The sequence below is a fragment of the Vanellus vanellus genome (genome assembly GCF_965231255.1).
Source record: "Vanellus vanellus genome assembly, chromosome: 16".
Taxonomy (NCBI): Eukaryota; Metazoa; Chordata; class Aves; order Charadriiformes; family Charadriidae; genus Vanellus; species Vanellus vanellus.
Window position 1 is genome coordinate 11384848 of NC_138921.1, and position 14748 is coordinate 11399595.

The following is a 14748-nucleotide window of genomic DNA, read 5'->3' on the forward strand; positions in this document are numbered from 1 at the left end:
TTTCCAATACATAAGCCCATCTAGGTGGCCCAAATCCCACAGTGGCACCTTCTCATCAGCTGTGATCAACTGCTGGAGAGATAGTGACCGCATTATAGAGCTGGAAGGGTGGCTATGAGTTTCTTGATCCTAGGCAGCTTAACTTGGAAAGATCTAAGCCTCCCTCGTTTCCCTGCAAAGTAGGAGTCATTTTTCTCTTATTGGTCTTAGTTGACACCCAGCAGTTTTCCTTTCTTGAGGTGGAATAGAAAGGTGGGACCAGTTGCTAGTCACTAGGAATAGCTGACAAACGTTTCATCCAAATTGTCTGGCCTTTTTCTGTCTCCCTCTCTTTCTCTAAGATGCCAGGAATGCACTTTAATTTCCACCCTTCTTTGACCATTGGTCTCTTGTCCCGCGGGACATTTGTGGTGCAGGAGCAGTAACTGCACCTGCTTAAAATGCCTTTTGTGAAATTCGTATAGAAGAACTTGAGCACAACTTGGCAGCCTTTATGTATGTATTCTTCCAGGTGTGCTAAGGAAATTACAGCCACTGCCATTGAGTTAGTGGTAGAAAAAATGGGATATAACCCTTTTTGACCAAGAAAGTTGAAGGAATCCTTTGGCTTTTTATTCTGAAAACATCTGTGTGGATTTTGTCCTTCAAAGATTTCACAAGTAATTTCACGCAGAGGCAGAGCTGATAGTGCTTGTTTTACTGATATTCGCATCTCTGCATGGCAACAGCTGTTTATACAAAAAATCACATACCTTTTTGGTTTTTTGCCCAGAATTGAGAACGTGCCATAACACTGAAAGGATTTTGTGTATGAGATTTTAAGCAAATATAATTAAACTGTCATTTCCTGACAGCTCATATATGAGGCTGTTTGACCACAATGGACTTTTTGTTTTTGTAAACACATTCAGAAACCAAAAGTTAACACCACCAGAAACTCTTAATTCAGTAAACTGGCCAATGTTACATAGCTGTGGACCAATTCAGTAGTGCCTTACGATACATATTTAGACATTTAGTTAAAGAAAGGGAGAGAAAGAATTAGGGATTACAACACCTGCTAAGAGAAAGTAAACCAGATATTTTAAAAAAATACATATATTTTTCCTCTTCTCTACTGGTTATAGAGAACCAGAAATATTGTGCTGATACATGTGAACCAGAAAGTACTTCTCAGTAGGAGCCAGTCCAGTTGTGACTGTAACATTTTGTCATAGAGCTTTTCCTATTATTTAACCTCACACATGGAAACAGACTTCCCAACAAACCGCTCACTTTTGGAAAAAATAAGAATATTTCTAAGTATTTTTAGGATCAGTGCCGATAGAACGGTTAAACCCAACAGTATTAAAAGGAAATGAAGAAGTGTGGACTCAGAAAGATGATGAAAATTGGAACGAAGATATGAAAAGTCATCTTTGAGTAATGCAGAGAGGGGAGGGAGAGGAAAAAGTAGAGTTTGCTTGTAGTATGACAACTAGCAATGGTTCTCAGCTCCTCGGGCCGTATATAAGCCCCAGCACTTCTGGGGACAGAAATAATGCTTTCTTCTCCAATACAATAACTTCTAGTCAAAAGAGAGCCTTAACACCTGCTCAGTGGTGCCCACAGTGTGGGTAGTGGAAGAACAGGAGAGAGGAGTGTGCTCCAGAACATATCTACTCTGCAATTTAGCTATGACTAAAGCTGTAATTAGCATTAGTTCAGTAAGATTTCTATCTTGATATCATCTCTTCAAAATAAGGGATCCTTAATTAATTCTCTCATCTCCTTTCCTTGTAATACTGTCGGACTCTAATGAGCAGTAGCATTTTCTATAGGGCAGTAATGAGAAAATAATGAAGAAATAAGTAACAGATCGAGCTGACATTTTGTATCTAATTGGTGAAACATTCTCTTGTTCCTCCTAGAGCAAAGGTGAAGAAAGGTGTGAACATTTTCAGTGTAAGAGCCAGCAGCCCATACTTATGGGATATCAGAGAGAGCATGGATTATACTGGGAAATATGCACCAGCTGTTATTGTTTGCCAGAGGAAATCTGCTGCCTCTGAAAACAGGTAGGTCATTTCCAGCAGTCTGTCTTTTAATAACTGACGGTTGTTTTTCCTTTTCAAAGCACTTTGCCGTGATTTTAATAAGTTTTATTATAGCCCATGATGAAAATGCTTTTGGAAAAGCTGTGGCTGTCTTTATTTTGTAGTGCTCTACTTATTCTACCACATGCACTTGGAACAAAACATATTGTAATACTCTAAGGAAATACTGTTTTCGCACAGTATTTAGAAGGACACTTTTCATATCTTAGAATTCAGTTGTGACTACTTTACTCATTTCAAATTATTTGCTGCCAGGCATTATAGCGGGGGGTAATTATAGGGCTGTTTGTGGTGGGGGTTTTTGGTTTGTTGGTTTTTTTTTTTATTTTCGCTTGGAGTTTTTTTTTTTTTTATGCGTTGTTTTTGTGGGTTTGTTTGGTTTTAGGTTTGTTTGTTTGTTTTATTCAGAGGAAACTAAAATATACTCCTGGTACCAAACACACATTTTTGTTGGTGAGATTTTCTTTTTTTTATTCTGGAGAAAGGAATAGATTTTTCCATTCCCATGGTGCAAAAACTTAGATAGGACACTGACCTGTCTTAAACAGCCTTCATCTGGCAGGTGGGTCCTTTTCTAATCACAACTGATTGCTTTAATACATTTCTATATCACTTGCTGCTTCTTGTTCATTGTTTCTGAAAACGTATGTCAGGGATCTGGCTGTCTGCATGTGCGTTATGTTTGGCATTGCTGTTAAAAAAACTTGCTGTATAACATGGAAGTTCTGTGCTGTGATTTACTTCTGAAATTCTACACAATTTTATAGGCTGTGGAGATTTATTATGGGGTTTAGAATTTTTAAATAAATACTCTCTGAGCCTAATAACTAGGAAGTTTCATGTCTTTGCAGTATGACTATATGAAAAAAAAAAGGGGGGAAGAATTTCCCTTCATAATCATGACATAAATCACTTTCTCCTTATTATAACTTGGATTCTACACAATTTCTCTGCTATAGTATCCTGAATTTCCTCATTTAAACTGTATATTGTCTTGTACCTGACTGAATTTTATTGGTCAAAGAAGCAATGTGTATATATGCCAAGGTCAAAGCTTCCTACCGTCTAGCACAATCTGTCAGACAGATTCTTTAAAATCCCAGTTCAAAGCTATTTGAAGACAGTGTGAATATTTTCAGTGACTGAAATGGGCGTTGGATCAAAATCAAAGATTATTTCAACGATGAGTTTTCCATCACACTTTATCTTGTTGGCTCCATAGAGTGCATTTGCCTGATTTCTTTTCCTCATCAGGAAAATATAATGCAACCTCATGGGTGAATTGAAGCTTGGCAACTTATTTCTCTATTCATCATTCAGTGGCAAGCCTTCAAAATGACCCCTCGTACACAAAAAATAAATTATTGTGTCACCTTTGATGCAGTGGTTGTGGATTCTGTGTACTTTCATATCCTGAGTATAAGCATCGCTTCATGTTTATTAAAAGAATGTGAGCTCATATGCATACTAGATTTTATTGAAAAGAAAATCAAGTGAAGACAAGGTATATGTATAACTGTCATATAACTTCTGGTTTAACTTATTTCATCTGAGTTTCCACTTGAGGTTTTGTGGTTTTCTCACTTTTGAGAGCTTCCTCCTCATCGTTTGTAAACAAATGTAAATTGCAATTTATTATTCAGTATGTTGTTTTCCTTATTAAATTTAGTCATATCTGTTTTGCTATTCATTTTAAGAGGTAAGATCAAGCATTAAATGAGGAAAGAGAATCTCCTCAGTGTTTTTTGGGAAACAATTTTTTCCTTATCTAGACATGTTTGGTGTCACTAAATATGCACGATGGATTACAGCTGAATATTGATGTCTCTTATCAGATTGTTTGCCTCCGTAGTTCATTTATAAATTTGAGAAACTCTATTGCATATTGTTCAATTACTCTTAAAAATCAGAGATCTGATCACATGAATGCAAAGGTGCAAATGTTAATTAACTGAAGATTCAATGTTTTTGTGTTTCTGATAGTTTTACATGGATCAGAAAATAGTGTTAATAAAGCTAACTTACTGTGACAGGTGTAATTTCACGGATTAAGGAGGCACTTGTGCAAGTGACAAATTTAACGGGATGCCTGAGCATTTCTTTATTGAAGTTTGAAATATATCAGTCATTTTATTTGGAGAGGTTTTGGCACTGAAAGCTTATCGTAACAGGATTAACATATAAATATTATCACAGCCAGCAGGGTGTTTTGGAATGAATATTAACAGCAAATATTATGAGTCTGTATGAGAATAACTAATTAAGCCCATCTGTCAAATATGATTTGAAGCTCTCAGTGCCTTGCTTATTATGGGCTTGTGACAGTGTTCCAGATTAATGGTGAAGCAATTATAAAGTTCTCCCCAATTCTTCTGATTTCATTCTGAGGCAATAATAATTTTGTAACACTCTTAATCCTGACCCGTGAGATTATTAGATGGGTTTACTACTTGTAGCATCTGTACAGCACTTCTGTTCTTCTCTGAGAAGCATCCATCTTCAATCCCTCGATTGTCATGTGGACTACCAAAAAAAAAAAAAAACAAATAGAAAATGGTGTGACAGGAATTCACCAGTGGCTCAGGAATGTGACTTGGGAAACACTTAAACGCTGATCGAATCAGGGACAACATCCTAATATGTGCCATCCTTTACTTATTTCCTTTGGAAGTTGGCTGATCTTTCTTTTTCTAAGTTCCTTATGTAATGAGGTGAATAGAACAGAAAGATGAGATTAAAGGAGTACTGCATTTTTGGTATGTTTTCTTGGGTTAGTGCTGTTTCTCATTGTACCTGAAATGGAGCATCTCTGCTGTGCTAGTGATGACTGAGAAGGAGGAGAGCCAAAAATGAAATAGCTGGATTCCTGTCTGTTCTATATTTCCTGTTCGACTGGGAGCATGCCAGGAGGGATGGGTTTGGAAAATTATTGAGGTGGCTAAAGATGCAGATTTATTGTATTTTTCTTATCTGCCAAACAGGATTGATAGCGCTTTCCTGTATCCATAGCTGCTGTGGACCTGCTAAGCAAGATGTTCTGATACAATATTAATGAGTGTCATGATCCTCTTAAAATATTATATTCACATTTAAGGTTTTGGGTACAACAGTTTGTTCACAGAATCCCAGACTGGTGAGGGTTGGAAGGGACCTCTGGAGATCATGCAGTGTCCACCCCCCCACCCCCCACCCCCCTCCCCGCCAGAGCAGGGGCACCTCCAGCAGTGGCACAGGACATGTCCAGGCGGGTTTGGAATAGCTCCAGAGTGGGAGACTCCCCCCCTCTCTGGGCAGCCTGTGCCAGTGCTCTGCCACCCGCACAGGAGAGAAGTCCCTCCTCAGGTTGAGATGGAACTTCCTACGTTCAAGTCTGTGCCCATTATCTCTTGCCCTGTCACTGGGCACCACTGAAAAAAGACTGGTCCCATCTCCCTGGTACCCTCCCTTTAGGGGTTTATAAGCGTTGATAAGATCCCCCCTCAGTCTTCTTTCTTTGTTATTCCGTTGGAGAATACGTTATTGTTCTCTGTGCTTATGGCAGGAGTGGGGCCATTGATCCAAGCAAGGGCAAAGTAATTATAGACAAAGTTTGGCCATCTCTGAGTAGAACCTTATTGTCTAGATATGACTGTTTACTGCCTTATCTCCAAATGTATTTAAACTATATCATGGGTAAGCTTTGCTCCGCAGTTTCCTTTTCTTATGCTTATTGTTGGAAACGTTACAAAGATCGCATTTCTTTTGATACTTTCCCACTTGCACTTTTGGGTTCCAGTTCTGTAGCATTGAAGGAGCTATTGGCTTACGCTGTTTGAAACCAGAGGCTGGTCCTGCTATTAGTGGAGAAACTTATTTTCAGTTTGAACTACAAGTGACTGAATCAGTCTATGATAATATTGACATAGTAAGAGACAATGACGGTATTTTCTGGGCTATATTCCTTATTTGTTCCCATGTGTCTCATTTTTTCATTATACTGTATTTCAATGCTTAATTTTCTTAATGCTTTTGTAATACAAGAAATTAAATCGATATGAGATAATACCAGGGGACAGGAAAACATATGGCAGCATTGCCTTTGATTTTCCTATGCAATACTTTCTTTTTATTACATTTATACTATTGTCCTTAGTGCCCTATATTTCTCATTTTCAAATCTAGTTATTTAACAGTTAGTTTTCATGTTGTAACAGCAGTGAGCTATTGCCTCCTTCTTTTACTTGTTGCATCTGCCAGTACATTTGATAGACTCTCAAGAGTGCTATAATCCTAAAATGCTTCTGAAGCAACAAAAGCAAGAAATTTGACATAAATAACAGCTTAATAGCCACAATAATTACATTATGTCTCTTGCTGGCATTCATCAAAAGGCTTCATAAAAATAGTTTTGTTTTAAATCACCATTAACTTTTTTTTTCTCGCTATTCATGTGCTCACATGACTTGATCAACTAGAGGTATATTATTGCTTGGAAAGAAAATTTTCTACTCAATGGAATTGCAGAAAAGACGTGAAGCAAAAATAATTTCCAGTGTATTTTGTCCCTTCACATCATGTGTGAATCACATGAGCTTCAGTTTATCATGATGAAACAAAAGCTATTAAAAGACTGTAGAAATCATACATGCTCTCAGATGGGATATATTCAAGTATGCTATTAAAAAAGCCAGACAGGCAGAGGGGGCGAAGGTTTGGGTTAGGCTGTATATTTGGGTATTTTTATGGCAAACCAAGACATTATTTGATTGTTTTTCTTGAAAAGATGAAGTGATATGTGACTTCTGAGCAATAAAGATTTCTCTCGTTCTTTTTTAATACTATTTTTATTACTGGGGGGAAGAGGGAGGGGAGAAGCGGGGTATCTTTGTGGTTTCAAAATTACTTTCTGAGGAAAAAAATTCAGCCCTAAAAACCTGGCAATTCACTCAGCATCATTGATGTGGATATGATGCATTAAAATATGTATTATTGGACAGTTATAATATGTTAATTTGATTCTGAAATACCAGAGTTTAACTCCATTTATACTTCCTAGGCATACGGGTAATGATCAGCTGTAGATGTATTTCTCCTGGGTAGTTTAGCGTTTCATAGTGTGTACCATTTGGGATTTTCTTTTCCCTTCGTGGGTTATTTGAAACCTCTAGGCTTCTAAGAGTTTGTATGCTGTGATGATGTGAAAGTACTAAACATCTCAGAAGTCATGTTTACGTTCCACTGTTTGAAAGCAATTAGTCACAAACCTCTATTTCTCATTTCTTATTCAAAAACTTAAATGTGCCCTCTGAGAGGAACCCTTTGAGATGTTGAGGCAAAATAAATTTGTGTGAATCGAGTCTCGGTGCATCATGCTTTTCCATGCTGTGACCCAATTTTTTGATTTCTTAAAAATAAAACTATTTTATTAAGAAATGCAGAATCTCTCTTGAAATCATCCTACTCAATGCTAATATACTAGGAAAAAGGTTTATGGGGATCATCTTGAAGCAAATGAAAAGAAAAGAGATGAAATATTAAACAACAACTATTAGATAAAGGCATTACTAGCCAACTTTTTCCACCTGTTTGTTTGAAAGAAACTCATTCATTTAAAAAGGAAAAGTTGGTCTGGAAAGCAGTTCAAAGGCACGTAGAGTCTTCTGGCATCTTAGAGGTGGAGTCTGTTCCTATATCTCTGACATTTGCATGAAGGAGATACCACAGGGCAATTCAGCTGTCATTATGAAGAAGAAGATTCCCTTTAATCTCAGCTGAATTTAGGGGTTCTCCTTAGAGAGGAAGGCTATTCCTGTGCTCTTTTGTTTGTGAGCGTAATGTTATTGGAAACAGGAAAAGTGACAATTAGCAACGAATTGCTGATGCTGTCTTTTGAAACAGTTAAAAGAAATAAAATTCCCTCATTTGGGGATTATCCTTTTGAAGTACTAATGTACAGTTATAGGGCATGTACCATCTCCTAATGGCTTGCAGCTGGTGATATTCAGAGCTACACCTTAAGGAAAGCGGTAAAGGTGAAGTACCCCTAAAATGTGATTTGACATGACTCATGACTTAACATTCCACAGCAGAACTGAATAGTCAGGACAGTAAAGGAGATTATCGGTAGTGTCTCTACCATTTTATACCCCTACGGTATCCCTCCATCACCTGTAGGATTTTTTGTGCTGAACTGGAGAAAGTCAGACACCACCTCTTTAGAAGGGTACTTGATAAGCACAGAGATAGTATAAGGGCTTTTGTTCTACTTTGTGGTCAAGTGCAAAGAATAGAAATATAACAAAACATTTTAGGGCAGAGGCAGGATTTACTGCAGCGCAGCTGATTATTGCTTTATATGGTTTTAGCAATGTGGGGTGAAGGATATCCTTTAAAATAGTGCTTCACGTCTCCAGAATACATGGATGTGTTGTCTGTTTTCTCCTGATCTTTACTACTTCTGCCCTAGCTAAAAGTAACTGAGCGGAGTAATTGAGGCTTTAGTTACAGAGCCCCTTTGATCTGGTACATATTGCACCCTTAGCTTCTAGAGGTTGCGGTTCGGTCAAAAGGGATCAGGGACAGAGGGCCACCTTTTCCGGTGGCAACCCAGAGTCTGCAGATTTTCTAGGACTTGGATTCTTAAAGCAGAGCATTGGGATCACTGTCACAGTTAGGCCAGCTCACTGCCCGCCCCAGGCAGAGCTGGGGTTATCAGCTGTCAGCTCTCATCGCATGTGTAGGGAAAATGATACAAATTGAGACCGATCAAAGACATCATGTTAATTTGAGAGGGTTTTGCACGAGGTCCAATTTGTCTTAGCATCTGTGGTCATTTTCTAGCTTGTTTTTGTATTTGGCTCTGCTTTTGTGACAGTCTATCCCAGGTAGAAAATAATTCCAAAAAATAATTATAGACAGTAGAGACTGCAGACTGGCCTCCTAATGGCCTCACTGGTCACTGACTGTCCACCGTCTTCAACAGAGCTGCCTCATCCAACTCTTCTGTCCGCTTCAGGCTGTCCATGTCCGTATATCCAGAAATCCTGGGAAGAAGTTCTGTAGCCTCTACAATGTCACAGCAGAAGACAACCCGAGAAAGTGTTTCTTAATTTGAGTTGGACCACTTACATATATGCTGGTGTCAGGAAAGCCTCTCCCGACTCGTTGCAGCTGTGACTCCAGACACAGCTGTAGACCTTTGAACAGAAGGCATTCTGGCTGCAGGAAGCACGCTTGTAAAGAGGGGTGAATTAAATTTCCTGTCCTAGCTCATCTGGAAGCAGAGGGGTTTTATCCCCTTTGTATTTTGGGATTAAATTTTATTGTTTTTTATTTTACATAGGTGGAGGTTTGTTGAATGAGCCTGAGAAGTCCTGGCAGAAATTCTGATTATTCCTGTGCCGATGTAACTAGAGACTATATTATAATGCTTACATGGGAGAAGGCAGAGTTACATTTTTGGCATCTCAGGAAGTTCTCAAGACATAAAGTTGTCTATGATATGCTGGTAATTAGGCTTGTTTTCTTTGATATACAGTACTGTCTATAAAATGAGGTTCTATAGCACAATGATCAGCATGACTTTGCTAAAATGCCAGGAGTTGTCTTGAGGGAGTCTTCTGAAGATACTGTAATTGTTCAGATTAAATGATCTGCCTCTGTAAAATCTGCAAACAATAAATAACGTTAGGTGTTTAACCCCCTTTCATTGAGAGTTCTTGGCATGCAGAAATGGAAATCAAATAATTGGAGGGAAACAGTCTAAGCCTAAGTAATTTGCTGACAGAAGTTAGTGACAGAGAGGGCAGATCACTCACAGGTAGGTTGGGGTTTTGTCCTATTTTCTCTTTCTCCCTGGGTCATATGCAGGTGCTTTATGGGTATTTCTGCCACCTCCCTTCTAGAGGAGATGCCCTGCTTTCTGTATGCTGTTGAAATAGCTACAGGACATTTCCAACAGTCTGGATAACCTCATGCATATTTAGTGTCTTTATTTTTACCCTGGTGTTATCCAGTGCGATAAATATAATTTTAAACTTGAGGAGGAATGATTTCCCTTAAGAACCTTAAGGATTCCTCATCATCATGCTTATTCTGTGTTTGTGGTACTTAGCACTGTAGTCCTTAAACCTTTAGTAGCCCCAAGGCTCAAAATAACAACTCCAGTGGGACAAAACCAGTTTGGTGTACCTATTACAAGAGACAGCAAGTGAGTAATCTCCTGTCTATTAAAAATCTAATATTAAATGCAAAAGTGTGTCTTGTGAAAGTATCTCTAATGGCACTGTTGATTTTCTTTTCCTTGGAGGAAATCTTGTAAGAAATAATACTAATTACTGAGAGAGTTGGAAAGTGAATGAATGACTTAAAATATGAGCTGAGGCTGAAAATATGCCAGTTGTTGTTGAGACATGGGGATTCCCATTTTTTGGGCAAAACCAAGTCATTAAATCTAACTGTCACTTGTAAGTCAACGTACCGCAAAGTGTGACTCAGAAGGTTTACAAAATTATGTAATACGATCTAGCATCCATATAAACCATAAAGCTAATCCTGAGTAGATTCCTACTGCAAGGACAAGGCTGAAGTTCACTGAGCATTTTGGTTCTTTACAGCTTCAACTCAATGTACAGATTTATTGATGACATGAGCAAGCTAGGATGGCAGTATTAAAGATCTATGGGTGGTTTGTATGAACTGATGATGGAGCTGTAACTCATCCTCTAATTATTTCACCTTGGTCATCTCTTGGCCTTTTAACCACCTCTAATGGGGTAAGATAGGGCTGCTGCCCAGCTTGATAGAGGCGCAGAGAGGACATGGGCTAAACTTTAAGGACAGTTTTGACACTAATACACACCACCACCTATCGGGGTTTATGTGTGTGCAGTGAAATGGGGTGACAAAGCTAGGCTGAGGATGAGCTCCGCGTAAGTCAATACGCTGAGCAGGGAGCTGCACTGAGCTAATCGCTAAGACAATACAAAAGTCACTGGTGTGTCGTTTTATGGCCCTCTGTAACTGCACGAGCCTTAATAACTTGCCCTGGCTCATGCGGGAAGTGTGACAGAGCAGGAGTTAAACAGAGATTTTCTCCTTGTGTGTCGGCTAGTCCCTCGAGAGTCAACTTGCACCAAAGGCTGCCTTCTTTTTTCTACTCTGGAAAAACCGTCCCCCCCAGGAATTTGTATGGAGTTCTCTGGAACTGGTGGTGTGTCTTAGACCTCTTTTTGAAGCGTTTCTATTGAATTTAGGACAAGAGAAGTGGCGTCAAGTTGCACCAGGGGAGGTTTAGGTTAGACATTAGGAAAAGCTTCCACAGTGAAAAGGTCGTCAGACTGGAACAGGCTGCCCAGGGAAGTGGTTGAATCGCCATCCTTCAATGTATTTAAAAGCCGTCTAGATATGGTGCTCAGGGACATGGTTTAGAAGTGGGTCCGGTAGAATTAGATAATGGTTGGACTTGATGATCTTAAAGGTCTTTTCTAGTGATAACAATTCTATGGTTCTATGAATTCCATACCAATAGAAGAAATTGGGCTTTGTTAGGGTAATAGGATACCTTGTCTTTGTAGACATCATTGATTTCACCATACGTGCACACACATATTTAAAAATCAGTAACAGGACAAAAAACTCAGGTGTAAGAGTCTATAGGCAACGCTGTCTGTGTGGTCACTGGATATTTTGGGTTACGTGAAAGGAGCGTGCAATGTGATTCATTCCTCCCCCTGCATGGTAATCTGCAACAGCAAGCGGTACTTCCACCTCTACAACATAATCCATCTTCTGCAAATGTTTTCCAGCCTAAGCTGTAATCTGCAGTATAAATTTTTAGTGTTCTATAGAGCTGTTTTAATGTTCAATGCGCTTTCAGTTTGTACCTTTGTTAAAGTCTGAATCTCTCAATTTTAAATCCATCCTTATTGTCTAAGTTTATGAATCGTGTTTTATGTATGATATTTTGACACAAAACGGAGCATAGGAATGCATAGAAAAGATGTAGCATAAGAAGGTAGACGAAACTACATTTTAGAGTGTGTGGGAGTGGGGGACCCGGCTATGTCTTCTACGGCAAGTAAGGGAGCCAGGAAGACTGGCTTGTTGCGTGATTCTTTGGAAGAGTACGGCAATCATTACACATTTCCTTTGGTTACTCGGGAACCCTGAGAGCTTTTCCATGCAAGAAGTATAAATATGATTTTATGTGAGGTACACTTCAAACTTTGAGTAACTGACAGCTCTGCTGTTTTGCCTTTGATCGAAGACCAGCCTAGGCTCCTCACCGTGCAAAGTCACGATCCACCAGCGGATAGAACCGTCTGGCAAAGAGCCCGTCTACCACTTACTCTGCGCTCGTGTTGACAATACAAAGAAGAGGAAGGGATCAGTTGGCTGTTATGTCTCTGTGGTTGAAATTCATTGTCAGGGTGGTAGTTGAGGGATTGTCTGCACTTACGTAAATGTGTTAATATTATTCTTAGTTTCAGGGATTACCTGAAGCTGATATTCAAATGTGCAATTAGATGGATGAATGACTACTATCTCTATCCTTTCTTGACATAAATTTTTCTCTGGCATATTGCAAGAATGCATGCCTGCCTTTTCTTTGGCTTTAGCTGAAATACTTGTAGAATACCTTCGATATGACAAGATATTATCTTTTTAGAAAAATCTTTCTTCACTGGAATCTTTCCATAATCCTAGTTTTGTGAACTTCAGCATGGGGACTGTGCAACAGGGTAGCTATTCAATTGATACTGCTGAGGGTGAGACTATATTACTTTCGTCTTCTATTTCTTGCACTGCCTTTCTAAATCAACTGTAAAAATCAATCCAAAAGCATCTGTTTCTGCTATTTATATAATTTTAGTTTCGGCTATACCTTGATGTGCCAGAGTAGGTACATTAAGGTTTGTTTATAGTAGCAGTGGCAAGTACAGATGTGCTCTTATCCCGTATTAAAGATGAAGGCTGTCATAACAAGAGACCAAGTAATATATGTCTACGTGGCACAGAGTAGTGCTGCGTGGAGATGAATGGGCCAACTCGACTGCGACGCAGTGCCACATGCTCATTGAGCAAGCCCCGGTCACTGAACGACCAGCAGCTTAGAAAATAGGACCACATCGTACCATACGTGGCATATCACTGTGAGTGCAGAACCATGTAAAGTGTCGAGTGGAACTTCTTAATTTTCAGTTCATTTGACTCTTACATTTAATCTTATACTAGAAAGAAAATAATTAGCTTGAATAATTTTCAATCCAATTAATCTGTTCCTAAGTGGCAAATATTGTACCTGGAAACAGATCGATTATGAAGTGTTTCCTCTGAGATGTGTTTTCCTGTTAATTGTTGAAGCAATTAATTTCTTACCGAGACATGCAGGTCTTTGTGTGAGGCAGTTAAGACAAGGAAAGCACAAAGCTTAGAAGAGAACAAAAGACGACTATAATAAAATATTAAGATTATCACAGAATTAGTAAATACAATGTATGTACAATGTGTTATATATGTTGTACATACATTATGCGTTTGTCAACATCTATAACAGAGAAGCTTTCAAAAGTTTCAGAAATTAGGACATCTTAGAAATAATCTTTCATGCATATTCATTAAAACCACTTTTACTTACATGAACACATGGTACTTTTTCCATAGGGTTACAGGCAGAGAAGAATCTGGCAGACGAGTCTCTATATGATGTGTTTTTCAAAATAACATATCTTCCCCCCCCCACCCCCGCCTGAGAGTTATAGTTTGGAAATAAGTGGGCAGATTTTTATAGGGAAAACAAAAGTGCAGTTTTGCATTTTGGATGCAAAATCCAAAGTTTATCCAAATGATACCTCCCTTGCCAATTTTTGAGTCCTCTCTTGAAAGCATAAGAAACAGCATAATGTTCTTCTATTTTTTAAATGTTTATTTCCAATTCTAAACAACTTTTGACATGAGCAGACAATGCTGTTCTCCTAAACTGTACTGCACGTGGCTAAATGGCTGCAATTTTAACTTGGTTTTACCAAGAAGTTTAAATATAGACACGCCCCTGACATGAAAATTTGTATCCGAGTAGCTTCATTTTTGGCAAGGTTGTCAGCTACCGAATGGAGGACTGGGCAACAAATCGTTTTGAGTGGTCTCAATTACTTTTGCTGCTATCAAACCCACAAATAGTATATTCCTGTACTCTCACTGATACCTCTATTTCATGTTAGAGGTACACATACACAGTTAATACTGTCTATATTGCAATTCTTTTTCAGTTCTAATAGATTGAATGAGGTTTGATTTTATGCACATTCAATACCAAGAACTCGGTGGAAGAGAGGGGTTGTGGGTGTATTCTACATTTGTTTTGTATCTTCTAGTGAGATAAACCCCTGACTTAGTCCTTAAGAGTCTCAAAGAGAATTACAATGTCTTGATGAAAAATTGCTATTTATTCAAAATCAAGACTATGTTCTCATAAATGACATGAAAATAAATCTTGTTTGCGGTGGCTCTAAGCAGCAAACGTTCAAGGATTTAGCAGTCTCTAGTGCGTGGGGATAAATGCACAGTTTCAGAAACGAAGCCTTCCGATCAAGCCTTTGAGATGATGGGAGTCAGCAATTGTTTTGTGAAAGCAGTATTTTTGCTCTTTAGGTTGCTCGTTTTGGCACTCTCA

General features: G+C 38.7%; 1 protein-coding gene across 1 annotated transcript in view; it reads left to right on the forward strand.

The window, feature by feature from the left end:
• The window catches only part of TMEM132D (transmembrane protein 132D), a gene marked incomplete at both ends in the record, with an annotated part of 267960 nt that overhangs the window by 108813 nt on the left and 144399 nt on the right, over nucleotides 1–14748 (forward strand). The window contains one exon of the mRNA XM_082491814.1: nucleotides 1911–2057. Within this exon, the coding sequence (XP_082347940.1) occupies nucleotides 1911–2057 (147 nt within the window). The remainder of the gene's footprint in view (nucleotides 1–1910; nucleotides 2058–14748) is intronic.